The sequence below is a fragment of the Rhinopithecus roxellana genome, chromosome 18 (genome assembly GCF_007565055.1).
Source record: "Rhinopithecus roxellana isolate Shanxi Qingling chromosome 18, ASM756505v1, whole genome shotgun sequence".
Taxonomy (NCBI): domain Eukaryota; kingdom Metazoa; phylum Chordata; class Mammalia; order Primates; family Cercopithecidae; genus Rhinopithecus; species Rhinopithecus roxellana.
This window is the reverse complement of record NC_044566.1, coordinates 26423787-26441032: the sequence shown is the minus strand read 5'-3', so window position 1 is coordinate 26441032 and position 17246 is coordinate 26423787. Positions and strand designations below refer to the sequence as shown.

General features: G+C 36.4%; 1 protein-coding gene across 1 annotated transcript in view; it reads right to left on the bottom strand.

Moving 5' to 3' along the window:
• Window positions 1–4148: 4148 nt before the first annotated feature.
• SPATA17 (spermatogenesis associated 17) overlaps window positions 4149–17246 on the bottom strand; it is a 131002-nt gene continuing 117904 nt past the window's right edge. Inside the window, exons 7-8 of the mRNA XM_030922423.1 lie at window positions 5070–5268; window positions 4149–4249 (exon numbers count right to left, since the gene is read on the bottom strand). Coding sequence (XP_030778283.1) covers window positions 4149–4249; window positions 5070–5268 — 300 coding nt within the window. The remainder of the gene's footprint in view (window positions 4250–5069; window positions 5269–17246) is intronic.

Here is a 17246-nt window from a genome sequence, read left to right as displayed (position 1 = left end):
ACACACTGAAATTTAAACTTTTTGAGCAGTTTCACCAGCGCGCAGCGGTCTTCACCAGTACTGACAGGGCGAGTCTACTAGAGGTTGAAGGCATAACAGGGAACACAACCGAGCTTAAGCTTTGGGTGCCCACCTTGCCTTTCTAGGCCCTCCACGGCACAGGGTTCGTGGACGCTGGCTAATGTGCTCCATGTCGGTCCTATGCTTTTTGTAAATTGAAAAGTAAGTTCAGGAAGTGCCACTGTCTCTTTATACTCTGATCATCCTATCACACTTCCCAGGGATTGGGTGGTATGAGGTGGCTGTGGGCCTGTTGGGATCCGAGGCTGTGAAAAAGATGAGGTGGGGTACATCTTTAATCTAGGTTGAATATATTGATGGGGGTTTCTGGCACTTGCCACAGTAGTTAATATTGGTAGGCAACCCAATACAGACAATCTCCCAGTGAATATTCCGTGTTTACCACCCACCGTGTGGATAGGAGCACTCGCTGAATGACAGGCAGCAGGGCCGGGCTTGCATTGCCACTAGGAACGTGCTAACATGCCGTCCTACCACTGAACGTTGGAGTAGTGCGGAGAGAGGGAGGTTCTTAAAATGTACCCAGCCTAAAGGCTTGTGAAAAACCATTATTCCGACATTCAGAGTGTAACCCTCAAAGGGGGAATGCACAGGGATCACATTTTGCTCTACAAAATGGAAAGACCTCCTTTCAACATATCCATGGCTAACCCTTTTCTCATTCATGACAACACTTATAGATGAAAATGTTCGAATTTCAAACCAAGGGTAATAAATCCATGCTTCTCACTTCAGAAAAGTATAATCATCATTCATTGCTCAAACAGGAAGCTACAGGTCTGACGTCAACTATAGAACCCAACTGCCTCGGAGCTGTGCCAGGCAGTTCATTTAAAGCACTGCTCTTTTTTAGGAATTCGTAGCTGTTCGGGTCGGTATCAGCCCATTAACACTTTGATTGTGTGACTGATTCTTTCTCTTATAACATTATTGCGTTGTGGTGGCTCATGTGTCCTAATCCGCCACTTGGGCAGAGCTGGCGAGGGTACTTGAGGCCGGCAGTTTGCAGAGCAGCCTGGCACACGCACGAGCTCTTATCTTCCACCCAATGTGCCCCACCTCAGCCAGTGTGGGTGGCACTGCCTGTCGTTTCTGCTCTGGGTGGGCGGTTCGGCGAGCACTTGCGCCCACGAATTCAAGCTGGATCATGCCCACTGCACTCCAGCCCGAGTGACAAGAGCGAGCCTCTGTCTCAAAGAAACAAAGCAAATAATGAACTTATCCTCTTGTATTTGCATTTGCATATTTTATCCTTTAACGGTGTATCCCACCTTGTCTAAGCTTAGGCCCATAACACATGGATCTGCCCCCCAGTCATACATAGGGGGGCGGTTTATAAGTGTTTTGCTAAATATTTATTTTAAACCTGCGCACACTTAAAAGCAAAAAATACATAAGGGAAAAGAACTTAGGCACTTTCTACTACGTGCTATCTCTTTTAATTTATTTTTTATTTCTTCTGCCTTCTTTCGGAAATCGTTGCCTCTTTTGGATGTGAGGTAGTTAAAGACGCACCAAGAGTATTAAAAAGTTAAAAGAAGAGCAGAAAAGGAATTCATTCGAGAACACCACAAGATTTTTTTTTTTAAACCACTTCCGCTCTGTCTCTTCAAGAGAACGACAATGCGATAATAATGCCATCCCTTTCATATTCTACAGGATATAAAAATACAATGTTTGTAAAGAGGGAGGAAATAAAATGTAAAGTAATAGGAATTCATTCTCCATGCTAGTTCAGTCCTTGGCCTTTCTGCACAGAGCCTGCCAATAGTAACAACTTATGTGACGATTTTGATGTGAGCGTTCACTTGGGCTAAGAATATAAACTGTCCAACCTTAGGGCGCCTCTTAAAACTATGGATCCAAAGATCGAAGTAGATTCTCTCTTGTAATCTTGAAGGAATAAATCTACCAAGGGTACCAAATGGGCGAGGAAAAAAAAAAAAAGAGTCCCACAAATCAACCATTTAGTCACCGAAGGATAATTCTCTTTTAGAATATTCGAAAATAGATACAATAAAATGCCTTTGAGCAATTCCACCAGAAGGTACCATAGATATCTAAAAATTACATCCTGGCTTTCTTTATGATTCTATATAAGGCCCTAGTTTTTATCTTTCTTTGTACATGAACTCACCCTCAGAATCGATGTTTCTTATAAGTACCAAACCATTTCAGAGAAAGCGATAAAATGGCATTCAATGAAAAACCAGTCGACGCCTTTAAAGAAGCATGTGGACAGTCATTCAAAGTCGTAACAGTTCCTTCCATGTAGGGTTTATTTGGTGACCAGGTGTACGACCGCCAGAGTCGTGATAACTCAGGTTTATTTTGTGACCATGGTAACACATCCCCATGAGGATGCCCAGCTTTTACAGCATGTATTCAAATATTGTGTGACCTGAGCATGTTGCTTCATCTCTTCTAGTTTCATTCTTAGTCGGTAAATGAGACGCTGGAAGATCATCCTTAAAGATTCCCCTGCTTGCTCTCGCCACATTTCGCTGAGTTGCGCCTTCTGTCAGTGTTGATCTCCTATTGTTAAATTTTTCTGCGTGAAGTGAAAACATTCCTACAACCTCTGGAGTTCGCAAAGCAAATATAAGCTTCCTTCATGTAAAACATATGAATCCACTTCCAAAACCCTCCATCCATACCTCTGTCTATTACCCGACCTTTCCAATCCTGAATAAGTTTGCTAAATAAGTGGCATGGCATGTAAGAATTTAAGAATGGTTTTGGAGAATGCTGTGTTAATTAATGATCGTAAATAACAGTGACCCTAAGCCAAAATGACACTAACTGATAATTTTTCTGCAGTCCTCTTAATATCTTTAGTGCCAATACAATACCTACTTCCTCCCCCGACATCTATGAATGCCTTCCACCTTCAGCATCCCGGATCTCTTTTTACCACCTTATGCCCATTTGGGTCTTTTCTTAGTATTGCCTCCGTCTTCTGAATGTATTTCTCTCCCATTCTTATCAGAAGCTGTTAAAACCAATTTATCATTTTCACTAAGACATCCATTAAGGAAAACCTGCAGCTAATCTCCTTCTAAAAATTAATCTAATTAGTTATCTAAATTTAATAGGAGAAGAAATACATCTTTAATGGGTAACGTAACAGTAAACTTCGACGTTTAGCAAAAAAGCTGTAAAAAACAATTTTTTTTCCTCCTTACTGTGAGCGGCAGAGGGAGGCTTGATTTTTACAATATGACAAGTAACCAGAAGTACTCCATACGATAACAGCGAGAGGCGAATGAGATAGACAGCGGAGAGAGCGAGAGTAGAGAGAGAGAATCTTTTCTTAGGATACCATTCTCTAGGATACAAGTCAGACTGTATCAGTATGCTCTCATATTGAGGCGCAGAGCACGAAACAGACTGATAGAGATGAAGTCAGATATAAAGAATTTGAACAGTTACGCTTGAAAAATATGTATTTATCCTATGGATAACAGGGTAGCTTTGGAGGCTTACAAAAAACTGAAAGCTAACTGAAATAAAAGCTCTTTAGAAAGATTACTGATGGTGGTAAATAAACTGGGTTTTAAAGGATCAACAAGACTTAAAAAGAAAATCATTTTAGAGGGGACTATATTAACCTGCTCAGGGTTCAGGAAATAAAATATGAAGGGGACTGTGATTAGAAAGACACCTGGAATGATGAACTGAAGAGATAGCACAAAAATGAAGAAGGTCTCAACTTACTTCAAACCTGGTTAACTGGGATAGTTAGAATCGGGATTGTTTACTGAATGTTGATTTGAAAATAAAAACACACACACACACCACACACCAACAGAAAAAAAAAAAAAAAGCCTGCTGCAAAATTTCACAAAGAAAGTGAATGCTCAAACTCGTCGACCATCAAACCACAAAGATCCAATATAATACTCAGTGCATGAGATAAGGGTACTCTGGCAACCCTAAGTAGTATCAAGGCCTACCTCCTTTGCTATACTCATGGAAATCCAACAAGACGGACAACAAGGTCCCCTAGGCACTAGACCGGAACAACCTCAATGTTTTCAATCAGAAAACGTGGTTTTGCGAAAGGTCTATACGGTCCAAATAGTGCTCAGAAAGTCCTTGCAGGTAATCTTAACATTACTCTTGAGTTTCCCTGTCACCCCAACGATACTTTTCAAATTCTCCAAATCTACAAGACATAACGACACATAGATACACCTACCCACCCCTCGCAATGTGCATGCATACCCACACATTAGGCAACGGTATAGCCTCTCCAAAGTTACTTTCCAAAATATCTACCAAATATACAAAGCCATCTGACACACAGATACACAATCCACACATATGCGCCACACGTCTGGCCGGTGCACATGTAAGGCTGCCATTTCTAGGGTCATCATCTCCAAGTTAAAATGAATAATCACATTGAGCCTTGAATTCATAAGAGATCTCTCCACCCAAGATTACTTAAAGCTAGAGTTGCAAGCAATAATGATTGGAATAATTACTTTTTTTTTTTGCGTCGATGTCTTGCTCTTTCCCCAGGCTGGAGTGCAGTGGGGGATCTCAGCTCACTGCAACTTGCCTCCCGGGTTCCAGTGATTCTCGACTAAGCCCTCCCAAGTAGATGGAATTCCTGCGTCGCCCACCACATCCAACTATTTTTTTGTATTTTCAATAGTACGGGGTTTCACCACCATTGGCCAGGTGGTTACGAACTACTCTCCTGACCCTCAATTGATCTGCCATCCTTGCGCCTCCGAAGTGCTAGATTCAGGCGTGGCACTCCACACCGTCAAAATTTCAATCTTAACTATTTTCACCTATAATGATTTGCCTCCTGGAAATTAAAATAGGTTTTAAAAAGTGATTTGTCTTATAAAACTGTTTCATATCACCGGACTACCAATCTTAATTATGGGTATGTCAAGTTTGTCCTTTATTTCTATTATTTTATTATTATCTTATTAATGACAGAATTCTTATACAGCAAATTAGTACCTGACATTGCTTTCTATTAATAGGTGGTAGAATTTCAGACCGAGGAAAAGAACGGGCGCTTGTACAAGCTAGCCAATCATTAAGGCTGGTGGAGTCTTTCTGCTTAACTTTAGGTCTTCGGTGTGTTAAAGGCTTTGCCTTTTGTAATTGTAACTCCCATGGATCAGGCTCTTTTCTGAAGGGTGAATTGTATATTCCTGGAATCTAAAGAAGAAGAAAGCAATTTTTATTTTTATCCTTAATTTTCAGATGAAATGAAAGATACAGTTGTACCATGATATTTTTTCTTATGTTCAAAGAATATTTTAAACTCCAACTGTGGTTCTTAACCAGAGGTGGACTTCAGATTTACCTAAGGGGATTTTACACAATACTTATACTTGTCTTTACTCTACACAAGTAAAGGCAATTTCAACACCTTTCAAGATTGAGCACTAAACATTTTAAAAACTAGTGAGCTCAAGTTCTTATCTGTCACACAACCTTTTTATATCACTATACTTAAGAAAAAATTACGGTAAGACCCTAAGTCATTCATTTTATATTCTAACTATATGCTATGTATATTTAACTATACGTGTAAGTCACACATTCACTCACAGGAAGTCAAATATACAATGCTTGAACAAGTTTCAGGTACAAAATAAGTACTCAAATATTTGATTGATTATTTTAATTATTATTCATTACATAAACTAAGGGCAGCTATCTTAACTTTTGTACTTTAATAATCAAATTGATATCACCTATAATGCTATAGGTATCGCCTATAATATAGGCTATAATACTACATTATATATTGCTCAAAATAACATCCTGTATTTCATGAGTTGTATTCACGTGGTTAGGTGCTATGCTTCTGTAGTGTCATATTATCCTTGCTGTTCTATCACTGACTTTGTCACGCACTGCATCAAAATAGTCAAGAGTACCTACCACACAACAGAGGTTCAATAGATGCATGTGTGACAAATGTTAAGTCAAATTTAGCAGCGTTCATTTTTGAAAATTTAATGTTGTTTGAATATACAAACTGCATAGAACAAAATTTTGATGGTGTTATATTTTAATGGTATTAGATATCAATCTTTGATATATGGTTCCATGAAGCCTTATATCAAAATATATACACATATGTGTATACATAAATATCATACACAAATGCCTATTCAAAAGGAGAAGTTACATTTTAAAGGGCAGTATGACGTGTTTGGTTTCTTTGTAGACACTCTGGACTATATAAAGAATATATCCATTAAATTTATCTGTTCTTACTAAAAATGTGATTTCTCTTATGCCATCAAAATATCTATAAACATTCCTGTTTGCTACATTTACTTCATGGAATCAGCAGTTCCAAAGCATTAACTAAGATAGCTGTCTTCGAAAAACTGTCTAAGAAAAGTTTGTATTTCCAGCCTAACTCAACAATAAGTGTTAACGTCTATCAAATACCTACCCAGGCTGGATTCAACATCCTATCCCAAATGCAATGTACTATCCCAAATGCAACATCCTATCCCAAATGCAACGTCCTATCCCAAATGCAACGTCCCATCCCAAATGCAATGTCCTATCCCAAATGCAACGTCCCATCCCAAATGCAATGTCCTATCCCAAATGCAATGTCCTATCCCAAATGCAATGTCTTATCCCAAATGCAATGTCCTATCCCAAATGCAATGTTCTATCCCAAATGCAACGTCCTATCCCAAATGCAATGTCCTATCCCAAATGCAACGTCCCATCCCAAATGCAATGCTCTATCCCAAATGCAACGTCCCATCCCAAATGCAATGTCCTATCCCAAATGCAATGTTCTATTCCAAATGCAACGTCCTATCCCAAATGCAATGTCCTATCCCAAATGCAACGTCCCATCCCAAATGCAATGTCCTATCCCAAATGCAATGTCCTATCCCAAATGCAATGTCTTATCCCAAATGCAATGTCCTATCCCAAATGCAATGTTCTATCCCAAATGCAACGTCCTATCCCAAATGCAATGTCCTATCCCAAATGCAACGTCCTATCCCAATTGCAATGTCTTATCCCAAATGCAATGTCCTATCCCAAATGCAATGGTCTATCCCAAATGTAATGTCCTATTCCAAATGCAGAGTCCTATCCCAAATGGAATGTCCTATCCCAAAGCCAATGTCCTAACCCAAATGCAATGTCCTATCTCAAATGCAACATCCTATCTCAAATGCAATGTTCTATCCCAAATGTAATATCCTATCCCAAATGCAAAGTCCTATTCCAAATGCAATGTCCTATCCCAAAATGAATGTCCTATCCAAAATGCAACATCCTATCCCAAATGCAATGTCCTGTCTCACATATTTCCTTACTATGGTGATAACCACCACAACACCTATCACATTACACTGTTTCAAAATTATATTTGCATGTATGTCTTCCATAAGCTAGCAGTTGGAGCACAGAGAGTCTGTTCCAGGTATTTTTGCAACTCCAGGGAAGAGCAGGGTACATGGCACTTAGTAGGCACTCAATAAATAAATGTTAAATGCTCATCTAGAACAACAACACACAGTTCAGAAAGGCCCATGAAAACCTCTATTTCACTCTTGCTTTCCAAAGCAACATAATTATCTTAATAAAAAGTTAGAGACTTATTTCAAAATCATATTAACTGCTTTCAAAGAATATACAGATTATATCATTTTTCTCTTTCTTAACAGAACAGTTTAAATTGGCTTTAAAACACATTGTCAAAGACCTACTCAAGTCACCTCCAACTCAAATTTTCCTATTTTATAATTGGAGACTAAATTGTATTGAATGCAAAACAGTTAATGTAAATGCATTTAAACATTTAAAAATATTTTTGTACTGGCTCTTCTTTGAGATTTATTCTCTATTACAATTGATACAAGAAAAACACTGTGCTGAAAAACATTAAAGACGGTTATATAAACCATTTTTAATGTCACGTTAACATGTTCTCGCTATAACAGTAAATATGGACAAGGTAAATACACAGACAATAGCTTTCCATGGACAGTAATTTTTAAGTGGATGGTAATTACAAAGATAATTTCTAGTGTGATTTTCTAAGATTAGAATTTATTGATTGTAATGAGAAAAAATAAATGTTATATTTTTAAAGACTATTGTGACATAAAGTATAACTAAATCTACAGTCTATAAAAATGATACGAGAATACCATTCTCATCAGTGATGATCTAATAAACTGAAGTCTGTTCGTTTTTTATTAACATTGCTGCAACCTTACAGATTAAAATGGTAAAATACATACAATTTAGCTAGATTATAATTTATCATTTGAAAATATCTACCTACCTGAATAACGGCTACCAGTTATTAACTTTACCCCATTAGAAATCCTCTTTGATCTCCTTGCACATTTGCATGCACTTGTATACATAGGCTAGATGGGAAATGCAAATGGATCAGTAGACATGATAGCTTTCTTAAATTATATTTTGCAACCTATATGGAGACCTCCTCATGTGTATTCTCTTTGCAATTTAAATCAAATATAGATCGAAAATATATTTTAATTGAATTTCAAATGTATCATTTAAAGTCTTCAAGGTGTCAGTATTTTAGAAATTAATTTAATACATTTGCTAAGTTATGTCAATAAAAACAGTCCAGCACTCCCACAATCCCTACAGCAAGCAAATACACTATTTATATTGATACAGTATTCATTTACTTATTATTTATTTAAATAAATACAATAACCTTAACATACTATTGTCTCAATTGCCATATTTCATCATTAGTAAGTCACTTATGAATAATGGTTTCTTGTTGATTTTTAAAAATATTACCCTGAGTCACAAAAGACAGGGTTAATCCTCAGGGACTACGGCATATTTTTCAGTTTTCACATTTTTCACAACTTAGAAGGGCTACTGCCAAGGTAGCTTTGGGGACTTCATTTTCAGCAATAATTTTCTAGAGTGACCAACACTATGGGGAAATCTGTGCTAACTGTCTTAAAAAAAAAAGAAAAAGCCTACAACTGAGTTATTTGCAGTACTGTCATGCTAACATTCAACTCAATAAGACCCAAGAAATCTCAGGAGAGGACTCTGCTAATAGCTTCTTACTGACCTCCTTGCATCAGGCCCGGCTGCTGACTGGTGGCCCAGTGGTGAATATGGCAAATGAGGTGTGAAAGCACTGATATTTTTTAAAGGCTATGATTCTGACTCGTCAAAAGGCAAAAAAAAAAAAAAAAAAAAAAAAAAAAAGGCAATGAGTTATATAATAGATATATATTTTTCTTGAATTCCCCCCTTCAGACTCTCCATCATGGGAACTTAAGCATGACCTAGAATATTAATTATGTCAGGTTGAGCAACGAGCAAATGTACCATTTGTTACCCAGTCACCCTTAGCATTACATTAATATTTTGAACCATTCCGTATTTCTAACAATCTATCAATTGGCTCTTTTCTTCTCAGTTTTCATTCTTATACCTAAGTATTATATAGAAAAGTGTTAACACGGTACAGTTGATTTGAAAATAAATGGATATACTTGTTTTATTTGAAGCATCTACTATTTTATTCCATAAAAAATGTTTTTTATGACCATTTTCCACTCATACACTGACCTTTACTTCGTAATTGCCTGGGGGAAGCTATAGTCTAATTTTTTCCTCTTCTCTTTGTTACCAAGGTGTACTTTTAAAACAAGTTTCTATGAAATAGAAAGAATAAGACACAGGATAGTGTACACCTACAATTCCCAAATCACAATTACTAACGTTCTAATTTCATAATTTACCATAACAGGAATAATAATTTCTCATGATTTCCAAGGAACTGCTCATTCTGGGTGTGAAGAATGATTTAAGTATTCAGGATAGGTGGAAGAATTCGTTTTACTTTTACAAATGACAATTATGCAGCAAAAAAGAGTGGCTGACCACAAGTAGGAATAAAATTTAAAACTATTTTCTTGCCTCTTGATTCAAAATTTCTGAATGCCATGAGAGAGAAACAGTTCCTAAAGAAGGCTAAAATATGTTTGGATTCTAAGTTTTAATCACATTTGGTTCTAAAAAATGACATACTAAGCCAGTAGGGAAGAGTAGTAAAGATCTGTCTCTAATAACTAGAAAAGTACAAGTGGGCCAGAGAACTGTGAATGAAATATTTGCTAGGGTAGGGACTGCTGAATCAACACTGACCAATGCACTTCATCATAATTATCAGGACATACTACTGCCAGAGGATTTATAAAAATCTCACTCAGCAAATAATTGCCCTGCTGTTAGGAGATAGTCAGAGTGTTAACACACTGTCACAGTCTAGCATTTAGTAAGATATTCTACATTCAATTACTCTTGCTAAGAAGTAAAAGGAAACATGGTCATTTCTCAGCTACAGCAGTTATGCTTCCATGTGCATTTCAGACAATAGTTAACCCTCAGATATAGCACCCCAGAAGGAATAAGAATTTCATGGAAACATTAGGGATTCACAAAGGATATATGTGGTCAGAACTTATCTAGATAAAGGAATATTTTTATGACAAATGCTTTTAGTCTTCTTTGTTTTACTTCAGTTAAGAAGGAATTTTTAAATGTTTTGAGCCATATTACAGAGAGGGGACACATTAAATGCAGATCCCAGAAAGTTGAAAAAGTAACTTGAAGGGGTCATTTGGAATTCTTCCAAGAACTCAAGCCCTAAAGAACACCATCAAGAGGAGCATTTCAGCCAAGAACATGAGATTGTTTGTATGCTCATTCTAAGACCATTCTTCCCGAGTTCCTCAAGGGTACTTAAAAAATATAAGAGGGTATTTTAAAAATAATAACTGCATTCAGCTTGAGTTTGCTTGGAGAATTCTAGAATCCTCAGAGCGATATGGTGCAAGGGGCAAGTAGATCTATTGGAAAATTCACCTTTAGAAGGTTCTCCTAACTATAGTGCTATTAACATCTTCATTCTGGAACACATTTGTTTTCCTCATGTATTTCATATACCAAAGGTACACTTTGATTTTTTTTTCTCACATGATAGAAAATAGATATTGCAAATGAAATGTTACCTTTGATATAGCTATTTAACCAACATGTATATCTTTAGCAATCATTTTGATATCTTCACCCATATGATCATACATTAAACATCCTAATGAAATGTTTATCAAAATGAAGAAATTTAAATAGAATACTGAGAAAGGGTCCACCTTGCTAGATCCAAAACAGGCACAGAAGTGAATAAAAAGTTATCACTCCCATCAAGCTGTTCTCAGTGGTGGGGGTGGGTGGCATTAGGAGAATGGTTTTGTAATTGACTACTACATAATCAGCCAGTAGTAAGTGTCCTCTAATAACTGTTGAAGAGGTACACATCAAAGGCTGCAGTAAAAGTATATGTTCTGTGTAAAAAATATTCAAATTTGTTCTAAAGATGGGTAGAGCTGGCTGGGCACGGTGGCTCACGTCTGTAATCCCAGCACTTTGGGAGGCTGAGGCAGGTGGATCACAAGATCAGAAGTTGGAGACCAGCCTGGCCAACATATTGAAACCGTATCTCTACTAAAAATACAAAAAAATAGCTGGGTGTGGTGGCGGGCGCCTGTAATCCCAGATACTCGGGAGGCTGAGGCAGGAGAATTGTTTGAACCGAGGAGGTAGAGGTTGCAGTGAGCTGAGATCATGCCATTGCACTACAGTCCAGGTGACCGAGTGAGATTCTGTCTTAAAAAAAAAAAGATGAGTAGAGCTTTGCAATAAAGAAAAGAAAGGTATTCGAGACCAATAGAATTTAAAAAAAATAAACACATGCTTGTGGGAAACCATATGACATTTGTTAAAGAAACATGAAGTTGGCCAGTTTAAGCATGAGGTTATTGTTAGAGATGAGCTTGTCAAGATTGGGGTCAATTCTAGAAGGCTGAAAATTTGGACTTATTTCTGTATAAAATGAGAATCTCTTGTTTTTCACATCTTCTTTATTTTTTATTTATTTACTTTTTTGAGACGAAGTCTCACTTTGTCGCCAGACCAGAGTGCAGTGGAGCGATCTCGGTTCACTGCAACCTCCACGTCCCTGGTTCAAGCAATTCCCCTGCCTCAGTCTCCTGAGTAGCTGGGTTTACAGGTGTGTGCCACCATGCCTGGCTAATTTTTTGTATTTTAGTAGAAATGAGGTTTTACCATGTTGGTCAAGATGGTCTCGATCTCCTGACATCGTGATCTGCCTACCTCAGCCTCCCAAAGTGCTGGAATTACAGGCATGAGCCACTGCACTGGGCCCACATCTCCTTTAAAAGGTAAATTCAGAAAAAAGTCAGAAGCAGGCCATACTGGTGTGTGAAACTTGAAGATGCAGCCTCTGTGGAAACACAGAGGCACAAAACACAGTTAAAGAGACAAATCAGGCATCAGAACCAGTCTCAGATATGACAAGAATGTTGTAATTATCAGGCCAGGATTTAACATAACTAAGATTAATTATGCTAAGGGCTTAATGAATAAAGTACACAGCCTGCAAGGAAGACGGCCAGTGTAAGCAGAGAGATGGAAAACTATTAAAGCACCAATACTGTAACAGAAATGAAGAATGGCTTTGATGGGTTTATTAGTAGATTGGACATGGTTGAGGGAAGAATCTCTGAACTTGAGGATATGTCAATAGAAACCTCCAAAATGGAAAAGCACAGAGAAGAAAGTCTGTTAAAAATGAAACAGAAATCCAAGAGCTGTGGAACAAATACAAAAGGTATAACATATGTGTGGTAAAAATAACATAAGGGGAAGAGTGAGAGAAAGGGACAGAAGAAATATTTAAAGCAAGAAAGACTGGGAATTTACCCAAATTGATGTTAGACACCAAATCACAGACCTAGAAAGCTCAACAAAAATCAAGCAGGATAAACTTTAAAAAGGACAAAACCACAGTAGGCAAATTACTTTCAATCTCAGGAAATCAAAGATAAAGAAAAAATCTTGAAAAGACACAAAGAAAAAAACACCTTACCCTAAGAGCAAAGCAAGAATTTTACATCCAATTTATCCTCAGAAACCATGCAAGCAAGAAGAGAATAGAGTGAAATATTTAAAATTTTAGAGAAAAATGCCACCAGCATTTTTCATGCTCAACCACGTCCAAGACTCTACCCTACAAAATTATCCTTCTAATATAAAGGAGAAATAAAGACTTTCTCAGATAAAGAAAAATTAAGAGAATTTATTGCCAGTAGATCTACCCTACATGAAACATTAAAATAAGTTTTCAGAGAGAATGAAAATGAAATATCACAATGTTTTCACTTATAAGTGGGAGCTAAACATTAAGTACACATAGACACAAAGATGGGAACAATAGACACCAGGGCCCATTTGAAGGGGAAAGAAAGAAGAATGAGGGCTTAAAAACTGCTTATGAGGTACTATGCTCACCACCTGGGTGACAAAATCATTTGTACATCAAACCCTAACAACACACAATTTATCCACATAACAAACCTGCACGTGTGCCCCCTGAACCTAAAATAAGAGTTGGGAAAAGACAAGAAAAAAGAGAAAAAGAAAATGATATAGGCCAGAAAATCAGATCTATGTTTTTTTATAAAAGGAAGATCAGAGAAGAAATAAATCAAGGTAAAATAAAGCCTTTTATTTTTATTATTCTTAACTGATCTAACAGAGAACAGTTTGTTCAAAATAATAGCGTCAAGGTATTCAATTATGACGCATATGTATATAAATGCTTATGTATAAGTATAATAAATGACAATGATAACACAAGAGATGGGATGGAGAAATGATAATTATTTTGTTATTATAAGGTACTTGTACCACCTATGAAGTTGTATAGTGTTACTTGAACGTGGAGTTGGATGAGTTGCAAATGTGTATTGCAAACTTTAGGGCAACTGCTAATTTAAGTTAAAATAAAGAAATATAGCTTACATACTAAGAAAGTAGAGAAAATGGGATCATATAAAATAGGCAGTTAAAATAACAAAGGACAGAAAAAGAGTGTGAGACAAAATAAGAAGCAAAGAACAAGGGGCACAAATGAAAATCAATATCAAATATGGTAGATATTAATCCAACTAATATCTGTAACTAATATCAATAATCACACTAAACATTAATGGTCTAAATACATCAATTAAAAGATAGAGATTGTCAGAGTGGATAAAAAAAGAAGACCCAATTATAAGTAGTTTAAAAGAAGCCCACTTCAAATATAAAGATACATATAGATTAAAAGTAAAGGGCTAGAGAAAGATATACCAGGCTAACAATAATAAAAAGAAACTGGGAGTAACTATATTAATTTCAGGTACAATGGACTTCAAAGTAAGGAAAATTATCAGGGATAAAGAGGGGTAATACATAATGACAAAGTGCTCAATTTCCCAAGAAGACACAACAATTTGTAAAGTGTATATGCCTAGTAACAAAGCATCAAAATATGTGAGGCAAAATCCAATAACTGTAAGAAGAAATAGATGAATCCACTGTTACAGTGGGGGAATTCAACACCTCTCTATCAGAAATGAATAGAGCCTTCTCAGATTCATATAGAACACTCACCTAAACACTCACATAGAACACTCATCCTGGGCCATAAAACACATCTTAAAAAATTCAGAACAGAAATTATACAAAATATGCTGAGACTACAGTGTAATTAAACTAGAAATCAATAAGAGAAAGATAGCTGGAGACCTCCCAAATACTTGAAGATTAAACAACACACTTTATCACATGGAACAAAAAAGAAACCTAAAGAGAAAATTTTTGATTTTTTGAAATAAGTCAAATTTAAAATACAGCTTATCAACATTTGTGGGATTCAACAAAAGCAAGGCTTAAAGGAAAATTGATTGCATTGACTGCATATATTAGAAAAAAATACAAAATGAATAATTTAAGCTTCCATATTAGGAAACTGAAAAAAAATAGCAAATTTATTCCAAGGCAAGCAGAAGAAAAGAAGTAATAAAAATTAGAGCACAAAATAATAAAATTGAAAACAGAAAAATCAATAGAGAAAATCAACAAACCAAAAGCTGTTCTTTGGAAAGACAAATAAAATTAATTGTTCTCTATGCAGGCTAACAGAATAAAGGAAGGAAGATGCAAATTACTAATATCAGAAATGAAAGGGAAGACATTACTACAGATCTCATGGATATTAAAAGGGTAATAAAAAAGAATATTATAAAGAACTCCATGCCCACAAATTTTATAACCTAGATGAAATGGACCAATTTCCATTTCATCTCAACAGTGAGAAACTAGAATCTTTATCCCACTAAGATCAGGAACAAGGCAAGGATGTTTCCTCTCATCACTTCTTTCCAACACTGTACTGGAAGTTAAATTACTGGAATTTAAATAAATTATAGAATGGGCAAAATACCTGGACACCTCCCCAAAGAAGATACACAGATGGCAAATAAGTATATGAAAAGATGTTCATTATCATATGTCATTCAGGAATATCACTATATACCAACTAAAATGGCCAAAATACAGAACACTGGTACCAACAAATGCTAGCAATGGGTGTGGAGCAACAGGAACTCTCATTTATTGCTGGTGGGAATGCAAAATGATACAGGTACTTTGGAATACAGTTTGACAGTTTTTTACAAAACTAAACGTACTCTTATATAACCTAGCAATTGTGTTCTTATATATTTACTCAATTGACTAGAAAATTCACGGCTGCACAAACACCTGCACAAAAATGTTTATAGCAGCTGTTTACATAATTGCTAAAACTTGGAGGCAACCAAGATGTTGGATAAATACACCGTGGTACCTCCAACAGTGAAAAAATATTTAGCACTAAAAAACAATGACCTATCACACCATGAAAAGACATGCAGAAACCTTAAATGCATATTACTAAGCGAAAGAAGCCAATCTTAAAAAGGTGTGTGACTCCAACAATCTGACATTCTGGAAAAGAGAAAACTTTGGAGATAGATAGTAAAACCTTCAGAGGTTGTAGGGAGTTGGGGATGAAGAGGCAGAGCACAGAAAGTTTTTAGGGCAGTGACGCTACTCTGTATGATACTATTATGGTGGATATATGTCATTATAAATTTGCTAAACTCATAGAACATACAGCATCAGGAATGAAACCTAATGTAAATTATGGACTTTGGGTGATAATGACTTATCCATGTAGGCTCATTAATAGTAATAAATGCACCATTTACTGGATGATTGGATGATGCAGGATGTTGACAGTGGGGAAGGTTGTGCATGTGTAGTGGAAGGCAGTATACAGGAAATTTCTGTGACTTCCTATCAATTTTTCTATAAATCTAAAACTATTCTAAAATATAAAGCCTATTTTTTAAAAAAGTAAATGGCACCACCAGCTCCTCAGCTTCTTAAGTCAAAAACCTGAGAATCATCCATGATAATTACTGATTTTCCCCTACCCCATATATCCAACCCACCAACGAGTTCTATTAATTCTAGCTCCAAAATACATCTTGAATCCATAGGCTTCTATTCATATCCGTGGCCACCATCCTTGTGCAAGCAACCATAATATCTTTACCAAAGTGCTTCACACTTACAATTTCTCTCCATCTGCTGTGCTTACCCCCTACCTGCAAGGAAGTCCAAGCAATAAAACAAGTATTTTAGTTCCTTAACAAAAAGCTGTCATTACCTTTTCAATGCACCTAAGAAGATCTCATAAATTCTTAACAAGGCCCATTCTTTTCTGTTCCAACCTCATTTTAGCCACTCTCTCATCCCTCACTACACAGCAGCCATATCTTTTTTTCCCATTTCTTCAATACATGCCAGTTATATCCATGACTCAAACTCACCAAAAATGTTTTTTTTCCCCATCTGCTTATTTGCCTGGCCAAATCACACTCATCCTTAAGAATTCACACTAAATATCATTTCTTTAGAAAGACTTTTCATGACCCACACACATTCTAAATTAGACTGTCCTATTCTATTCTTTCTCTCATGGGACCCTTTTCATTTTCTTCATGGCACTTGTAACTAATTGTATGCATATATGAGTAATTGTTTTATAATGTCTATCTCCCCAAGTCCAGTTTACGTTGCAAAAGGACAAGGACTGTGTCCATTTTCTTGGTCTCTATGTAGGATAAGTTGTTGGTTCTCAACACTGGCTGCACGTTAGAAAAATTTGAAAAATACTG